We start from the raw sequence: 20,541 nt of genomic DNA on the forward strand, positions 1-20,541 counted from the left end.
AAAAGAATTGGTTCCTCTGACCACCCATATAGTGTGGACACTTCTAGTTCTCGATGTTAGGGATGGCAGCGAACAGGGGCAGGGGATAAGTTCTCCACCCCGTCCCGTCTCAAAATCCTACCCTCCATCCCCGCCTCCATCCTCGTTTCAGGTCCTCCATCCCCGGTCCAAATGCGGCGCGGCGGAGTCCCGTTTCTCTTCGGTCCGCTGCCATCTCTAAAGAAGGATTGGGGACGGGGCAGGTCAAGGCGGGGATTGAGGACAGGGAGGGGGCGGGGAGAGAGAAAGCATAAGTCCATCCCCGCACGGGTTTTGATTTTAACCTCCATCCCCGATTCATGTCATCCCATTCCTTCCCCCCCTCCCTTCTCCATATGTATGTGTTCAGCATGGTCCATTGGTAGAAGCTGGCTGTTTATTTGTTTTTTTTTATAAAAAGAAAATGCGATTTTTTTGAATTTGAAAATATAAGAAGTTGTAGACGATGGATTTTTAAAGCCCTTAAAAAGCCTTCTTAATGTATAATCAGATTTAAGGAAAACAATAAAAAATGGAAAAAATTAAAACTAGAACTGTTCACATTGTATAAGTCTTTTTAGGCCAGATCTAATTCTGATTCAGATCGAGAACTGATCAGGTTGCACTTTTTATATGTAAAAGCTTATTTTTAATCTTTTCTTTTACCGGATCCAGTTTTATTACCTGTACTTCAGATACGGAATCAACTTTACCTCGTCGGATATGTTTCAGATTTGGATCTATTGTTTCTATTTCGAATTCTTAGTTGGATTTGACATGATCCTACCTGTATAGGATTCTTTTGCACGCTCAGGGGCACTCTAACCTGATCTGAGTTGGAACTAAGGCTGCCAATGGGTTGGGTTTGTGTTAGACACTCAACGTAACCCGAAGTAGTATAATCAGGTTAGGGCATGAAAACTTCTGACCCGAATATTATTTGGGTCAACCTGAACCTGACCCAAGGAACACACAGGTCAGGCTTGGGATATAATTTTATCCGACCCAACCTCGGTGACCTGAATATTTTAATATATTTTATAATATAAATATACATTTTAAACACGATTTAAATTATGTGTTGTGTTTGAGATTTGTTTTCTTGACCTAATAAGGTTTGGAGATAGATGGAATCAGATAAAACTGAATATGAATCCGACTAGCTTAAAACCTCATATTTACACTTAATTGGATTTGGGTTTTAGTCGGATTCAGACTCATGTTGGGTTCAGTACCGAACGCGAATCAGATTCTTAATCATATTCGAATTTAGCTACTGAATCTGGCAAATCGAATTCAGACTTGGGTCGGATGTCGGGTTACATCCCACTCATTGACATCCTTACTCATGGAAAAGGGTGTGCACCCTGGGTATCAAACTCTCAACTTCCTTCAACTTGAAAAGCCTTAAGTCGACACACCTAGCTAGTCATGCCGAGCCCTTGTGGTTTTCCTGGGCTGAGCTTAGTTGACCCTTGGGGATGTGTTTGTTACACTCCCACCCAAAGGAAGCTATTTTCCCTTGAAAGGGACACTTAGAAGGCAAAGTGCTTCCCCATGGGGGGGGGGGGGGGATGTGAACTTATTTTGACAGGAAAAATGCTTTCTTGTATTTATTATGTGGCTCCCACCACATATTTCTCATGCAGATGTTTGTTTCACTCCTCTTAGGAAAGAGGTCCTCTTTCTTGCGAAAAAGGTTATGTTTCACAGGAAAGAGCATGAAACAAACGCTCGTGGGGGCAAGCGTTTGGTATAGCCTTGGGGACAACTAGTGTTGATCGAGAGACAAACACCAACAATCTCGACCGCCATTTTCTCATTGAAGTCTTATGTGTCCACCAAAGAGTTCCACTCCACTCTAACACATGGAGAGAGAGAGAGAGAGAGAGAGAGAGAGAGAGAGAGAGAGAGAGAGAGAGAGAGAGAGAGAGAGAGAGAGAGGAGAGTTTATAGGAAGCAGATGTCTGCAATCAACGGCCAGCTGGACCTTCTCTCCGATCTGCTGGACAAATTATGGGTGGAGATCCGCAGCAGAAGCCAACCCTGTTACGACAACGAAGTCGTATATGACATTTTCAGAACTAGATTTTGATTATGAACAAGTGAATCAATTGCATTTCAGCTAAGGCAATGAAGAAAGATGACAAGAATTAGAGAATTCAATGAAGAATCTTTGAAGACAAATGTGCAAATATAAATTTCATTAAATGTCTTAGATTCTTGTAAGAGCCTTACTTAGAGTGCATATTTCAATTGCATTTTATCTAAAAAGTTTTTAAAAAAACTTTTCTAAAAGAACCCTTCATGAAAATCGTTTTAGAAAGCTCTTTACTTAATTGTTCATGTTTATTGGTCGATCAACTTTTTTGCGCAAATTTTTCAAAGCAAAAATTTCAACTTTCTGATTAGTTGACTAATCGACCGGACAGAATGTTTGATTTTTGGAAAATTTAGCAGGAGTCGACTAAAGGTTTTCTTAGTCGACCGAACATAATGTTTGTTTTCAGAAAAATTTAGCAGGAGTCGACTGAAAGGTTTTTCAGTCTATTGATGATTTCATCAGTTGACTAACTTTTCTTTAGTCGACTAAGTTTCAAACTCCAAATTTTAAAACGGTTATGTTAAACACAGTAGTCGACTGACGATAACTGTGAGTCTGCTAATACTTGATTTCAGTCGACTAACTATTGTTCTAGTCGACTAATATAACCATTTTTCTGTAACTTTTAAGAGATGTGTCTTTTCATTTTTCAAACGAATTGACCGTTCAAAAGTGACTGTTTTGACACCCTTTCATACCCTCAACGTATGAAATCTTTCAACTATAAATAAAGACTGAATTCTACACTCAAAAATATCGAATTACATTGAATTACAAAGATCAAATTCTTTGCTTTTCACTCCTATTCATTCAAGTATTCATTTTCTCACTCACTTGATATTTTCACTCCAGTTTTTCATTCAAATTCTTTTGAGAAATAGTGAATTCGTGAGTTGAGTATTTCAACAACCTTAGAAGCCAATTGCATTTCATCTGTATTTATAAGAAAGACTCGTAGGTTGATTGTAAGTTTGCTTACTTATATTTTTCTGTAAAAGGAAAGAACTCATTGGTTTAAAGGAGTTGTTTGGTTTTAGTAGGGTTGTTATTGAAAGTGGGATCAGATTTGGTATGTATGTTCTTGTGGTGACACAAGGTTGATAGCAAAAATCTCAAGCGGGTTTTGCTTGGGGACTGGATATAGGTCAGGAAGACCGAACCATGATAAAATCATGTGTTCTTTGTGTGATTGTTGTGTGAACTTCAAAATCCTTCAAAATTCCAAAGACGTTATTTAAAAGCACTATTCACCCCCCTCTAATGCTCATTGTCTCGATCCTATAACATTTTCATTTGGTATCAGAGCAAGGTTTGTTATATTGTGATTTTATCATCATCTAGCATGACAACACCATCGTCTTCTCAGCACAAAGAAGGATGCTCCTCAGTTAGTCCTTCTTTCTTTGACGGAACGAATTATGGTTATTGGAAAATAAGAATGATAATATTCTTATAATCTATAGATCTCGAAATTTGGAGAGTTGTTTCAGAAAAGTACCAAGCATCATCAACTGATTTCAGCCTATGGATCGATGAAGCAAAGAACACTGCTTCACTCAACACTAAAGCTATGAATGTGCTATATTATGTCGTTGGCAAGGTAGAGTTCAATTGCATATCTCAATGTTATACAGCAAATGAAATTTGACATACTCTTCTCGTTACTCATGAAGGTACATCAAAGGTAAAAGAATCTAAGATTACTTCTTTAGTTCATAAATTTGAATTGTTTAAAATGAAGCAAAATGAGTTTATATCGGACATGGTTACAAGAATGACTGATATTACTAACACTCTAAAATCCCTTGAAAAAGAATATTCGCAAGTAGATTTAGTTAAAAAAATTCTAAGGTGTTTAACTCCTGGATGGGAAAGAAAAACCACAGCAATAGAGAAAGCAAATGATTTAAACACCCTCTCTCTTGAAGATTTGGTTGGCAACTTAATGACATATGAAGTTCAACTTCATGATAGACAAGAAGAAGAACTCAAGAAGAAATCTCTTGCTTTCAAGGCCACTTCTGACTCTAAAGATTTAGAAGAAGATAAAGATATTGCCCTCATCACTAGGCAATTCAAAAGATTCATCAAAAAGGATATATTTCAAAGGAAGGTAAAGAAACCTGATTCTTCCAATCCTAATGAAGTCAAGTGCTTTAACTGCAAAAAGGTAGGACACATCAAGAAAGATTGTCCTCTTCTCAAAATCAAGACTAAAGACCTATTCAAAAAGAAAAAGGTGTTTCAAGCAAGTTGGGATGAAAGTGATTTCTCCTCTGATGAAGAATCAAATGAAAAAGTCACTAACATGTGCTTTGTAGCACAAAAAGACTCAATAAGTCAATTTGAGTACGATGATTTATTAGAAGCATTTAATGATTTATATGTTAAATTTAAGAGTCTAAGTTCTAAAAACAAAGAGTTAAAAACTAAAAATTCAACTCTTGACTCTTAAAACAAAGTGTTACTTCAAGAGATAAAAAATCTCAAGAAAGAAAACTCTTGTCAAGCATTTGAAATAAAAGAATTTGGAATTAGAACCAATATCTTACAAGAAGAAATATCAAATCTGAAAGAAAAATCAAATAATCTTTTTTCTATAGTGACTAAGTTCACTAATGGCCAAGAAAATCTAGAAAGACTTATTGGTTCTCAAAAATGCTCGGTTAATAAAACCGGATTGGAATATAGTTTCTTTGATACTCAAAATAAACCAAATTATGTGGTAAAGAATCAAAGTCAAAATTCTCAATCATTGGTTCAAAAAACTCAATTTTCTAGTCATAATAAAAATGCATCTAATCATGTTACTTATAAAGCTTATAAGTCTAGACATGATTATTCTAGAAATGTTAAATCTTTTTATAGAAAGGATATTTATTCTCAAAGAAAACCAAAATCCAAATGGATATGAGTTCTTAAGACATATGTTCATAGACCCAAAAATAAAAAGGGGGCAAATGCTTTGTCTTCCAATTTTGTTGTAGGTACACAAAATAAGGAGCAAATAGATCTTGGACAACGGTTGTTTTAAACATATGATTGAAAGGCCAGAGTTATTTTTCACCCTCCAAAGTAAGGATGAAGGAACCGTCACCTTTGGTGACAATAACAAGAGAAAAGTAATCAGTATTGGTAATATTGTTAATCCAAAATTTTCCTTGATAAAAAATGCTCTTTTAGTAGATGATTTAATACATAATTTATTATCCATTAGTTAATTATGTGATAAATATTTTCTCGTTTCTTTTGAACATGATTTATGCTTAATTTCTGATTTTCGTTCTAAAAAGATCATTTTTAAAGGTAAAAGAAGAAATGATGTATATGAACTTTATCTAGATGAGTTACCCACTTTTAATGAAAAATGTCTTATCGCTTCAAATAAAATTCAATGGTTATGGCACAAGAGACTTGGACATGTTAACTTTAAATTAATTTTTAAGTTATCAAAGAATGATCTTGTTAGAGGCCTACCTAGAATACCATATAATAATGATCACTTATGTGATGCTTGCCAAATGGGTAAACAAATCAAGAGTTCTTTCAAAGCAAAAGATTGAACTTTTACATTTAGATCTATTTGGACCATCTAGAATTCAAAGTTTGAATTATAGCAAATATGTTTTGGTTATAGTAGATGATTATTCATGATTTACTTAGGTAATTTTTTTAAAAAGCAAAAATGATGCTTTTTCTAAACTTTGTAGAAGAATTGCAAATGAAAAATTTACATCTATTATTACCATTCGTAGTGATCATGGTGGTGAATTTGAAAATGAATTTTTTCTAAAGTTTTGTGATTTACATAGTATATCTCACAACTTTGTTTTTCCTAGAGCAGCTCCACAAAATGGAGTTATTGAAAGAAAGAATAGAACTTTGCAAGAATATGCTAGAACCATGCTTCAAGATAAAAATTTACCAAAATACTTTTGGGTTGAAGCAATAAATACAACATGTTATGTTTTAAACCATGTTCTTATTTGACCATTCTTACATAAAACATGTTTTGAATTGTATTATGATCGTATACCAAAGATCTCATATTTCAAAATTTTTGGTAGTAAATGCTTCTTGTTAGATACCAAAGATAATCTTGATAAGTTTGATTCAAAATCAGATGAAACAATATTTCTTAGATATTCTTCTAAAAGTAAAGCTTATCGTGTTTTTAATAAAAGAACATCTTGCATTAAAGAATCTTTACATGTTGCATTTGATGAGAATAGTGAGCAGATTATACCTCTAAGCGAAGGAGAAGAAGTCATGCTTTAAGGAGAACCTTTGATAGAGAGCATTTCTCAAGAAAATATTCTTCTTCCACCAGTTTGGAAAGAAGTTCTCAATCATCCACATGAGCAAATTATTGGAGAAATAAAAAGTGGTGTCCAAACTAGAAGGCAATTGGAAAAATATATTGCAAATATTGCTTTCATATAAAAAATAGAACCAAAGAATATCAATGAGGCTTGTGATGATAAATTTTGGCTTTTGACCATGTCTGAAGAACTTAACCAATTTGCTATGAATGATATATGAAATCTAGTTGATAAACCAAATGATCATCCAATAATTGAAACAAGATGGATCTTCTGAAATAAGCTGGACGAAAATGACGAAGTCATTCGAAACAAAGCAAGGCTAGTAGCACAAGGCTATAATCAAGAAGAAGGCATAGATGTTGATGAAACCTATGCACCAGTGACTCAATTACAGTCAATTTGAATTATGCTTGATTTTGCTAGCTACATGAATTTTAAGTTATATCAAATTGATGTTAAGAGTGCATTCTTAAATAGATACATCATTGAAAAATTTATGTAGAGGAAGCTCCAGGCTTTGAAAATGAGAAATATCCAAAAAAAGTCTACAAATTAAAAAGTGCCTTGTACAGACTCAAACAAGTACAAAGAGCGTGGTATAAAAGACTGAAATTTTCTAGAACTTGGTATTTGCTCATTATTGGACTTATAATTTTTTTTTTGAAATTTTTGTGTTACTTGAAAATTTTTAAGACTAACATTTTTTCTTGAACTTTGATTGCTATGATAATGTTTTTGGGTTGTAATATTTTGAACTTGAATTTGCATTTTGCTTATACTATGACTGCACTTACTCCTTTTGATTATGACAAAGGGGGAGAAAAGACAAGCATTGAAAATTTCATAAGAACTTGATACCAATTTCATGAAAAAAAAAATGCATGAAGTAATGATGAAAATACAAAACAATCAATATGTGATATATATATGTTTTGATTGTACTAACTTCTTATGTTTTGCAGCATATTGATAGGGGGAGTAAAATCTCCATTTATGCATCTAAATGCTCCATCTTTGACTAGTTTGTCATCATAAAAAAGGAAGAGATTGTTACGACAACGAAGTCGTATATGACATTTTCAGAACTAGATTTTGATGATGAACAAGTGAATCAATTGCATTTCAGCTAAGGCAATGAAGAAAGATGACAAGAATCAGAGAATTCAATGAAGAATCTTTGAAGACAAATGTGCAAATATAAATTTCATTAAATGTCTTAGATTCTTGTAAGAGCCTTACTTAGAGTGCATATTTCAATTGCATTTTATCTAAAAAGTTTTTAAAAAAACTTTTCTAAAAGAACCCTTCATGAAATTTTTTTTAGAAAACTCTTTACTTAATTGTTCATGTTTATTAGTCAACCAACAGACTCACCAGTCGATCAACTTTTTCACACCAATTTTTCAAAACAAAAATGTCAACTTTCTAATTAGTCGACTAATCGACCGGACAAAATGTTTGATTTCTAGAAAATTTAGCAGGAGTCGACTGAAGGTTTTCTTAGTCGACCGAACATAATGTTGTTTTTCAGTAAAATTTAGCAGGAGTCGACTGAAAGGTTTTTCAGTCTACTGATAATTTGATCAGTCAACTAACTTTTTTTTAGTCGACTAATTTTCAAACTGCAGATTTTAAAACGATTTTGTTAAACACAGTAGTCGATTGACGATAACTGTCAGTCTGCTAATACTTGATTTTAGTTGACTAACTATTATTCTAGTCGACTAATATAACTATTTTTCTGTAACTTTTAAGAGGTGTGTCTTTTCATTTTTCAAACGAATTGACAGTTCAAAAGTGACTATTTTGATACCCTTTCATACCCTCAACGTATGAAATCTTTCAACTATAAATAAGACTGAATTCTACACTCAAAAACATCGAATTACATTGAATTACAAAGATCGAATTCTTTGTTTTTCACTCATATTCATTTTCTCACTCACTTGATATTTTCATTCCAGTTTTTCACTCAAATTCTTTTGAGAAATAGTGAATTCGTGAGTTTAATATTTCAACAACCTTAGAAGCCAATTGTATTTCATTTGTATTTATAAGAAAGGCTCGTAGGTTGATTGTAAGTTTGCTTACTTATATTTTTCTGTAAAAGGAAAGAACTCATTGGTTTAAAGAAGTTGTTTGCTTTCAGTAGAGTTGTTACTGAAAGTGGGACCGGATTTGGTATGTATGTTCTTGTAGTGACACAAGGTTGATAGTGAAAATCTCAAGTGGGTTTTGTTTGGAGACTGGGTGTAGGTTAGGAAAACCGAACCATGATAAAATCTTGTGTTCTTTGTGTGATTGTCGTGTGAATTTCAAAATCCTTCAAAATATAAAAGACGTTATTTAAAAGCACTATTCACCTCCACTCTAGTGCTCGTTGCCTCAATCCTAAACACTTTCACGCCCGCCATCGATCACCTCATCAGCTTCTTCCACGCCATCGATTGGAAGGTATCACCCCCTCTCCACCACCTTCCTTTTCTGTTATACGGTGCACCATCTTTGTTTTTTCTCTCCTTTTCATGGTTGCCCACAAGTTAATATGCCTCCAATAGGTGGAATGTGAAGAAGATGGGAAGTATGGCAGTGTAATTTTTTCATTTATTTTGATGTCTGTGTAATCCTTGGGATCATATAACAAGATTTGGATCAAATGGTTCACCACCCAAAACCATATAATACGATTTGAATCAAATGGGTCACCACCCAACAAAGAATTTTGGGGTGGAATCTTCAGTTTCCAGAATTGAATGTTATACCAGCCAGCCATGTCAATGGAAAGAGGACTTTCATGCCTTTGATAACTCTGAAGAGGTGATGTGGTTAAAATCGGTTCCCAAGGTGAACTGTTTTATCGGTCTAAATAAAATCGAGTCGAAATAACTGTAATTTGCGATTGATTCTATTTTAGTGGAACCCCATCTCTGTCTCCTAATCAACACGTTTTTTACTGTCTATCTGATGCAGATCAGCCGATTTGGACTCTATCTCTCGTCGAATTTATTGGCACTAATTTAGAATTTTAAACTTCAAAACAAGTCGTGTAGTACCTTGCTCTAGGTTTTGATCACCAAGCCCACTTATCTTCACGGGTGCTAGATCCACTGAAGACTCGGGAAACTTGATTGAAAATATTTCCTTGCAATGCTTCTATATAACTGACTTCCAAGTCGAAAGGTTAATGGCAAAGGCACTAAGGAGATTCACAAAATCTATACACTGATTAAATTCACTGTAATTTAAATGGAATGTGGCAATCTCATGAGCTATAAAATTTGTGGAGTTTGATGTATCTTCTTAGGGGCAACCCACACTAGAAATTTTATGAAAACAGTGTACAATCTTTTCTCCCACAACTAAGTGCATAAGTGTGCCATCCCGATCTATGATTTCCAAAGGCCTCAATTATTTCTTAAAGTGTAGCTTTTTGACAGACAAGACTAGTTTGATAGTGCAATACTGTTTCTCCTTAAGGACGTCGATCAACAAAGCGTGCACATTCATTGCAAACCTTCTTAACCACTGTACAGTAAGAGATTGATGTGATGATATGGAAGTGTTGAATGCACGCCTCTGCCCCTCTAATCAGCATTTGGTTGTATCAAAATATCTGATAGTCAAATAAGTTGTATTGTGTTAATTTAAACTGCATGTATATGTTCTGTGTTTCACAAAAGGGCGCTGTTATGAATTCAGTTTGCTGTTTATATAAGCTAGTAATTTAGGGTTAACTCTCAACTCACTAGGTTTTGGAATAGTAGAGATTTTTCTTATTTGAAGTGAAACAATCTATTATTATATCTTGCAGCAAGTAGACCATATTCATGAATCTCTGACCTGTAAAAATATGTATTTGTGAAATCTAATTGTGAATTTCAATCGTCATTAGTCATTGTTGCATTCTAAAATGTCAAGTAATCAGATATTTTTTAAGTTTCAAGGAAATTTTTCCCTAAGTTCATTATTATTTAGAAAGGCAAAAAATTACTGCATTTATTGTGCATGAATTTACACAAAAATTTACTGCATTTATTGTGCACGAACTGACACACCACATTACTAAATGATAATTGGAGTATTAAGAGAGACAAAAATGAACAGTTTCATGTTATTACTTTTATCCTTTACTGCCTGAGTTCCAATTAGAACGTCTTCTTTTGAATCATGTTAACCTTTCTTAACAATGCATCCAAGGAGTTTGTGCGCATGCTTGTGGTGTGGATCTATAAATGCACATACACAACCTTTATAAGGCTCTGTCTCTTATATCTCATTCAGGGCCTTCAAAATAAGGAACTTCTAGAAAACAATAGGACTTGTTTTAGAAGATAAATTATTATTTCCTCTCTTATAGCCTGCTTGTACATAGCATTCTTAATGCATATCTGGTTTCCGTCTTCTGGTTTTTTCTTGTCTTGTTTGTTCTGTACGAACCTTGGTTGATATCATTACTTCTTTTCCATTCAATGCTTCTAGTGGTTGATGTTGCATCCAGGAAGCATCTCAACTTTCAAATGACCTTATTCCTTTTGTCACGTATGTTATAAAATTCTGATGGGTTGCTATATTTTGTTCTACTTTATGTTGTTCAAGAATCGTGATTTCTTTCTTTAGTTTAAAGGTTCAATTTCTGGTATAAAATTGAATACCATAACATTTATAAATATTTTCCGAATTGTCTTCAGAACAGTTTTTTGTCCTTTTCATGGTGTTAGTCACAAAAGCCAAAATTAACCTTCATGCTTGTTTCTGAACGCCATGCGACAATGCTGTTATATCTTGTAACAGTCTGTTTGTTGATCAACAGTGCTATTATCACGATATTAGCTTTTATTATTTTTCTGCTGTATTATTTAACACGTTATAGTCCTTGCTATATGAAATTTTGATCATTGAATTCATTTTCTTTGAGTAACCATACTGATCTTGTCATTCACCATTCCTTGAAGAGAAAAAACGTGTGTGCATGTGTGTTTGTTTGTCTAGAACAATAAATTAATAAAATTAACATAATAAGATATTTATATTAGAATTGGTGAGAAGCTATCTGAAACATGGTAAGTCCTCATAGAAAACATTAAATACTTGTAAAAGAAAAACATGCTTTTATGTTTTCATTAAACAAAATGGAGCACTTTTGAACAGTGAACAATACACTCTTCAGTCATGGAAATTATGTGAATGAAATTTTTGAGTGTAACTTTTCTCCATTTATAAGATGAAGTATGAATTGTGTTAGTCATTGTACCATTTGGAAGTTTGACTCATTTCCCTTATCATGCCAAGATGCCATGATGCATGAAGAACATCTCATGTTGCAAGTACATGTTTTTCTGGTGATCCATTTTCATTATAGGTATTTTTTTCCTTAAATAATAGAATAAATTTGTTACAAAACTGCAATTGATGTTTCTTTTTGGTGTAGAATGTCATAAATGTTCTTGTGAATAAAGTGGGCATAAAATAAATGTTGAGAGGTGGCAAAAAGACACATTTCATGCCTTCTCTTCTCTATAAATAGAATAAGCTGTTAGAAAGTGACTTTGAATATTTTAGGTTCGATAATGAACCCATACACATGCACATTAAGTGCGAATATACCCACTTAAGGGAACAACACAAGCACATCAAGTGCTAATACATAAACCCATAAAAGGGATAAATATGACTTAAAGTCATAAGTTGAATATTATTGAAGAAATAGGAAGAAGAGGGTAAAAACCTTATACAATGGCGCATAAGCTCCTCTAAGGAGTGAAGGAATTACAAGGGGGAGACCCCTATTTATAACACAAGAGAGGAGCCACATAGGGGGCTCCCAAAGGAGTCGTTGGGGGCTCCCCAACGACTCTTTGGGGAGCCTCCCTAGGTGGCGCAAACCACAAAAAAGAGAAAAATAAAAATAAAAATAAAAGGTAAAATTACAAAACATATTCCAAATGAAATATGTGTAAAACTGTGAAATGTCTAAACTACCCCTATGCCTATAAATAGAGAAATATATATTTTATATATATAATTAGGATAATACATATGCATATATACCATATATGAATATGTATTATCCTTTATATATATAAAATATATATAATATTACAAAGGTTGAATGATACATTTTAACACCCCCCTTCAAACTTTGCGTGGGGGAACGAAAAGATTGAAGAAAGTAGGAGGAAGACTCTCAAGGCATCAAGAGTCTTCCGTACGAATGTCATTGCAAATGTCTTCCTCCAATGTCTTTAACGATGAGCACCTTCCATGATCTATCCAAGGTATTTTTTTTCCTCTTATCTTCAAGATCCTGAGGAACAACAACAAAGAACAAGTAAAAAATATCTTTGCACTTTACTCAAATGAAACATTCCTAACAAGGTGCAAAAATTTATGCATAATAGGATAATTACTTTAGCATGAAAAGAAAAATTTAGAAAACCAAAGTTTCAAAAATCAAATATCATGTTAAAGAGTGAGCGGAAACGAATTGCAAGAATGCATAATGCATTCATAAGGTCCAATATTGGACAAACACAACCCCATAATGGGAAATAACAAAATGGTCCACTAAGGGACACCACAATAAGCCTACGAAGAGGCATAAGCTACATATGCTTTATTGAATGAGGGCCTAAAAGGCCATAATGAGCATATGCATATACTATCATGAAATGAATTAACACTTAAATAAATTCATTAATGAACATGCTTCAAACATACTTTAGTCAAAATGAACACTGATGCAAATGTTCAAAAGCATGATGAATATGAACTTCAAGAGGCTTTATAATTTTAACACGCATAGATCAACAATAGAGTTTTTCACATCTTTAGGGAACAGATCTATGTCAAACAAATGTCATATATAAGAAGCATGATTTGACTAAATATATTAAAGCATCCACCCAAGATTCAAAAATGAATATCATTTGAAACAAAAGACTCATTTTGCATATCAAATACAAAAGATGCTGAAAAACTGTAAGCACTTCATATATAGATTAAATGCTAAAATATCAATTTGATAAAAAAAACATATCATGGATATGATTCACTTGTATCTAAAAACACAAGTTATGAATGAAATTTTGCAATTTTCAATAGTAGTTCATCCACTACAAGCAACTACCTCATTAATCCTCCAAAACCCATAAATCAAGTGTATAAGCTACTAGATCAAGAATATAAATAAAATGCCATTAAAGGCCAAATGACACACACTAAGGTGTGTAAAAATACCTCTTATGTACATATAATAATACTTGAAATGAGTGCATCAACGACAAGAACAAGAGAATACACGCCAACATGGACAAAAAACATCTCTTGTCTACGTAAAAATACACTCAAGATCAAGTATGTTCAGCTACTAGAACAAGAGTATTAAGCCAACCATGGGCTAAAAACACAATAAATCTCTTGTCTACATAAAATGGCACTTGAATTGAGTGAAAGAAGTCAACCATGGGCATACAACTCAGCGATTAGAACAATGACACAAATGCCAACATGGACTAAAGATCACACACCATGGTGTGAATCAATGTGCCTTGTCTACATATGATAACACTCAAGACAAATATGTTTAGCTACTAGAACAAGAGAAGCAAAGCCAACAAAGAGCTACCAACACACAAAGATGTAATAAAATCCTTGTCTACATATGATGACACTTAGATAAGGGTTATAAAAGGAGAAGACTATTGAGGCAATAAAACTTGTAATGACAAACATATAAATAAAACCTTGAATCAAAAGAATGATATCCTTCAAAAAGAATACCCATAACAACAATATTTTGAAATAAATGTGTGAATATACACACACTAAGAACACTTGTGCACAAAAGCATAAAACACAAATGTGCAAATGCACTCATAAGATCCATAAACAATAAAAGGTTGGGCAATAATCCCCAAAACCTTGATTTTAATATACCTTAAGACATTTTAAGGTTTCAAACATCATATATCCATCACATTTATATATAAATAAGAGCATCCATAAAATCAATGGTCAACATCAAACTAGTGACACACTCATATACCAAATCATTCTAGAGTCTCAAGGTGCCCATAACTCACCTCAACCACCATCTATAATATGGCAAGTGGATGATCTAAAATGACATAACAAAGAATGACACACTCATAATTAGAGATCATATACCAAATCATTCTAGAGTCCCAAGGTGCCCATAACTCACCTCAACCACCATCTATAATATGGCAAGTGGACAATCTAAAATGTCATAACACAAAGTGCCCATAACTCACCTTAACAACCATCTCTAATATAACAATAAGGCCATAAAAAAAAGAAATTGATGCATCGTATAACATGTGATGGATAGAAGGTAAAATGCCATAAAAAGGCAATGAATTCTTAGGGAAAACATTTTTCAAATATGTGATTTTTACAAAGAGAGCCGATTCAAAGGTCCAACATAATTAATCACAACAATATGCCATATAACAATAATGATGCATATATACGAAATTATGTTCAATCATGATCATTATACAAAAAAACTTTAATAAACACAACATGAAATATTTAAGCTATGTCATGTGTGAGAAAGAATTTGGAATAATCCAAGAAACAAATCAAGCCTTTATAATTTGCAATTATATGTATACCAAGAAGCAAAATAGCAATAATCTTAAACGTGCAAATTTAGGACAACATGTACTAAGATATTACAGAAGCATTTTAAAAGAAACAATCTTACAAGTCCATTAAGGGATAAAAACAAACACAAGCCCTAATAAGAACATCTCTTTATTGAAAAGAGATAAATACTTAAAAAAGAAGTGCACGAAGGCACTCTCACAACACTTGAACACAATACGCAAAAAAACGTATAAATAATAAACATGCAATAATGCATGTATTTCATAAAAAGTAAGCAAGTGCTTGAGACTCTCAAGCTTTAATGCAATTTAAGACAAAGAAGACTGTATTATGGCCAATGTAGGCATCCTTAGAGATACAATCAAGAGGTTTTTGAAACCTTATGTGAAAAATACAAACAAATATGTTTGCATCATTAGAAGAAAATCAAAAAATAAATGAAATCTTTTATACCAAAGGATGCAATAGATACACTACGCATTCTATATAGTGTGGGAAATTCTTTTAAAAGATCTTTTACAATGGTTCGAACAACCTATTTATCATAAACAATTTTTCAAAAATCCTTTAAATAAACCAAAAACATTGAAACATCTTTAGGAGTTCTAATAAATAGTTATCATTAACAAGAACTACTTATGATTCATAACAAAGATAAAAATGTGAGAGTTTCTTATATAAGAATTATATCAAGATTTTTCAAAAAAACATGCACTAAAATCCATAAACAAGAGAGGAACTCAAAACAAATTAGACTTTATATGAGAGAAAAGGGTTTTAAACAACGATCATTAATCAAGACATCATATATAATTTTTAAAAGGTAATTTATAGGTCAATCATGAAATACTTATGTAAACATCATAAATCCCACATAATTGAAGACAATTTTAACAACATAAATTACTATTATATGTGATGAGGAATCGATAGCCAAGAATTATATATTTGAACAATAAACAAGTTCACCAAATTTAAAAATAGATATTTTAAAATATACGAACACACGAAATGTGAAAGGAAATGATTCAACTATCAAAAAACACTAAATGTGCAAGAAAAATAGTTTCATAATGCATAATATGTTAAGAAAAGAGATACATACCAAAAAATTTCAAAAAAAGTAAACAATGAATACTTCACCATTTCTTGAGCACCACGCTTTCCGTTGCGCCAAGAGACAACCCCATCGTAACCGGGCTCTGATACCATGTTAGAAAGTGACTTTGAATATTTTAGGTTCGATAATGAACCCATACACATGCACATTAAGTGTGAATATACCCACTTAAGGGAACAACACAAGCACATCAAGTGCTAAAACATAAACCCATAAAAGGGATAAATATGATTTAAAGTCATAAGTTGAATATTATTGAAGAAATAGGAAGAAGAGGGTAAAAACCCTATACAATGGAGCATAAGCTCCTCCAAGGAGTGAAGGAATTACAAGGGAGAGACCCCTATTTATAACACAAGAGAGGAGCCACATAGGGGGCTCCCAAAGGAGTCGTTGGGAGCCCCCAACGACTCTTTGGGGAGCCTCCCTAGGTGGCGCAAACCACAAAAAAGAGGAAAATAAAAAGAAAAATAAAAAGTAAAATTACAAAACATATTCCAAATGGAATATGCGTAAAACTGTGAAATGTCTAAACTACCCCTATGCCTATAAATAGAGAAATATATATTTTATATATATATAATTAGGATAATACATATGCATATATACCATATATGAATATGTATTATCCTTTATATATATAAAATATATATAATATTACAAAGGTTGAATGATACATTTTAACATAAGCTAGCACTCAAAATTTCATTCCAAAATGATTCTCGGAATAATACAATTCTGGATTGGTCTTCTTCAAGAGTGAGATTTTTCTATTAAGAGAGAAGCAGTTTTCCTGTTTGTAATTGAAGTGCCTTTTCACTGGTTCTAATATTACTTTCTAAGATGTATCCATTATGCATATACATTTGCAGATACAAAGACATACACATACACATACACATACACATACACATACACATACACATACACATACACGTGCACGCACACATACACGTGCACGCACACATACATACTTTTTATATATATATATATATATATATATATATATATATATATATATATATATATATATTATGTATTTGTGCATTCCTTTTAAGCATGTTTCTTGACATATTTATGTGTCAAAAATAGTAACTTATATATTATATGTGTATATATACGTATACATAGGATATATTTTCGTATGTACAAATGACCTAAGATCTTTTGGTTGCAAGTTGTTTTGACTCAATCAGATGTCATTTATGTGTTCAGCATAGTTGATTTGCTGGGGCTTGACCCTTGGTTGTGTTTTTTCCAATGAAAAAGTATGTTTTTTTAAAAATACAAATTTTAGAGCATTTACAGCTGTTGATTTTTGCATAGACAGAGATGCCTGCCCACACTTTGGAATCTGGTGATCTAAATGCTGATCCCTATTAAATTGACTACAGGGTTAGATTTGTGAAAAGGAAAAAGGTTCACTAGTTTGATTGTACACACAATGGACTGTAGCAAATATGTCCTGTATATATATCCATTTTGACATCTTGTTATTGGGTTGACTTGAGACCTTAATCTATGTACATGCAGTTTAACATTTTTCTTTGGTTGATGATAGTTTTGAGCTCTGCTGCTATAATTATAGTGGCCCCTTAATTCATCAAAAGCATAATTTAGTTTCACTATCATGAATAGTGAATGTGCATCAATTAAAACTGCTACAGACACACAAGCATATCTTTGTACATTTAAAAATTTATTTTCTCACAGCTGTTTTGCTCTGGAAATAGCTAAATTGCATTAGGTTAGTAGTATTGTGAAAACAAAGGATGCTATCATTCATGCTAAAAAGGAAACTCCTAATTTGTAAAAGATGAAAAGTTAAACATGAAAAATAAGACTTTTAGAAATAAATAATGAAAAACATCTTTTTTGAACCAATTATTAAAGAAAAGTGAAAAAAATATTGACTTCACATCATAGGTTACTAAGAAGGATGAAGTAACAACTTACAGAACTCCATAATTTAATACGTCAGATAAACAATGAAACACAAATCTCCCTTTCTCCAAAAAATTGGAAAATAGTACTCGTAAGTGAACATGATCCTTTGGGTAGCAAAATAGGGTCACCATGACCCTAAGAGAAGAAAAATGTTCATCTAGCATTTAGAATCTAAAAGAGTAAAATGGGAACTTCTTGAAATGTTCACATGGGTGTGATTAAATGCTACTAGTTCATGGTTATTTGCTCTGCCAGTGGGTAGGAACCTGCATCAAGCTTTTTCAACTGCTTGTTTGAAAATTTTGCAAGCATCTAACCTATGACATATAGGGTACGACATGGGAACTTTTAAAGATATGGATTGGGGTGTAGCTATATATGTGTGTGTAGAGAAAAATATGCATGTACCTGTGTGTATGTGTGTGAAACACCAAAAAAGAATGGATAGAAGGAACCCTTTATGCACCTTAAAATGATGAACAGGTAGTGGATCAGGTCTAGATCGGGCCAGATCCAAAACTGATTCGACCTGTAGCCAATGAAATGCCAGTACCAGTACCCATGTTGGCATGGCTACAGCACCCTTCTTAAGGTACCCATTTACGCTGAAACCAACTAATTCTATTGTGCTTTTTAGCTTCATGTTTTCATGAGATGGATTCTCAACATAGTAATAGATGTATATTTATGCCTAGAACCAATGGAGAAGATTTTGCAGGGGCACAGAGTAAATGGAAAATTAGGGGCTTATTTTCTCCTAAAGCTGAAAAAGTTGGGGGTGTTCCCACCTTGCTTCTTCAACCTAAACTAATTCACCACTGACCTAACATCACGTTGCTGTACATTACATTTTACACTTATTTGCGAATATTCCGCCTTCACTCTTATTTTTCTTGACATCATCAGAGGTAGGTTTTCTAGTGCCTGGGAACTTTATATGCATGTATAATGCTTACATGTACCTGTCTCTGTATTAATATAGTTATTTCCCTTCAAGAGCAGTGTGCAGTCAATGCATTTGACAACAGTTTATCACAATATTTAGAACTTGTTACATGCAATGGTCCGTTGCTGATTGCTTTGTCTTGCAGTAGCTGGTGTGTATCTTGCCGAAGAAATTAATCGTGTCCTGGGCAATAATTGGAGAAAGTTTGCCGGCCAGAACTATTTTGATCCAAATGGTATTTTCCTTTCAGTACTTTGGTCTGGTCCTCTTCTCATCATTTCAATAATCATTCTTGTAAGTATCAATACCTATCCATTTTCAACTTTTGACTTTGTTGATCTAAACCCTCTTCGATTTGAATCCCTTTCCTTCTTCCAGGTGAATACACTTTTCTCACTATGCTATTTAATTGTCCGATGGAAAAAGGCTGAACTAAGGAACCGAGCTCGCCTTAGTCACAACAAACAGGAATAAAAAATTTGCTAACTTTTATCAGATTATCATTTCTGAGTTAGGGATGTCAATAGTACTCTTGGATATTCTGCATTAAACTTGATGTTAACACATCATGCTACACTCTGGGCCTGGTGTTGAGCTTCGGCTGTTAGTGTATTAGATCATTGGTTTGGATCCATCTTTTTGGATCACTTATGTTTTTCGATAGGCACTTTTCGGATCACTTTTGTGTCATAGTACATGCAAGAGATTGTAGGATTCATCATGGTTTAGAATTGTGTTCAAATTTTGGCAAATTTTTGTTTTTTTCTTGTACTTAAGGGATATACATTTAATGGTTTAGGACTTTGTGTTTAATTTTAGAGAATTTTTTTGTATCACTATGTTTCTCTATATCTAATCTATAGAAAGGTTTTGCCTTATCTTGGCATACCAAGATTTGCCAAGTAACTGTGCTAATCATATTCCAATCATGAAGTTATTATTATTATATTATTATTATTTTATTATTATTTCAAGTCTTGGAGAACTGTGTCGCAAGGTCAAAGCTGGGTGTACTGCCCCACCTGTACTTTTGTTGCCTGCACTTTGTTCCTAGGCATTATGATATGTGAAATTGCATTCATCCAATGATGACAAACTATGAATGTATGGATGCTGGGTGCAACATAATTTATTTCACCTCCTTTTAATAAGTTGAACCTTCTTAGAGGTTTTCATAAGGAGCTAACTGTGCACGTTTTGTAGCCAACAATGAGACCCCTCCGTAGAGAGAAAACTACAGGTGCCTAGCCTCCAACTTTGCCTTCTTTGAGTGGTATGTGAGAACTTGGATCCTTGAATTGGTTAATTGGTTCAGAGGCTTGGTGCAAGCCAATTTTGGATCCGTGCATTTTGATTTGAACCGGATGATTATGCGATTGTGGATCTGGTTCAAGGAACCTTGATCCATCATCAAGATGAACGATGCCTACAAACACACCAAAAACATCAT

The 20,541-nt window shown here is 33.3% G+C and overlaps 1 protein-coding gene across 1 annotated transcript; it reads left to right on the forward strand.

The window, feature by feature from the left end:
* The first annotated feature begins 1,981 nt into the window (after positions 1 to 1,981).
* On the forward strand, positions 1,982 to 19,565 carry LOC149847308 (uncharacterized). Its single transcript, XM_089993914.1, has 5 exons — positions 1,982 to 2,084; positions 8,876 to 8,901; positions 10,881 to 10,986; positions 19,237 to 19,385; positions 19,470 to 19,565. Exons 1-5 carry the CDS (start codon positions 1,982 to 1,984, stop codon positions 19,563 to 19,565), a joined length of 480 nt encoding a protein of 159 aa, XP_089850040.1.
* Positions 19,566 to 20,541: the final 976 nt, after the last annotated feature.

Source organism: Nuphar pumila, chromosome 2 (assembly GCF_984573655.1).
Source record: "Nuphar pumila chromosome 2, dmNupPumi1.hap1.1, whole genome shotgun sequence".
In the NCBI taxonomy this organism is placed as follows: domain Eukaryota; kingdom Viridiplantae; phylum Streptophyta; class Magnoliopsida; order Nymphaeales; family Nymphaeaceae; genus Nuphar; species Nuphar pumila.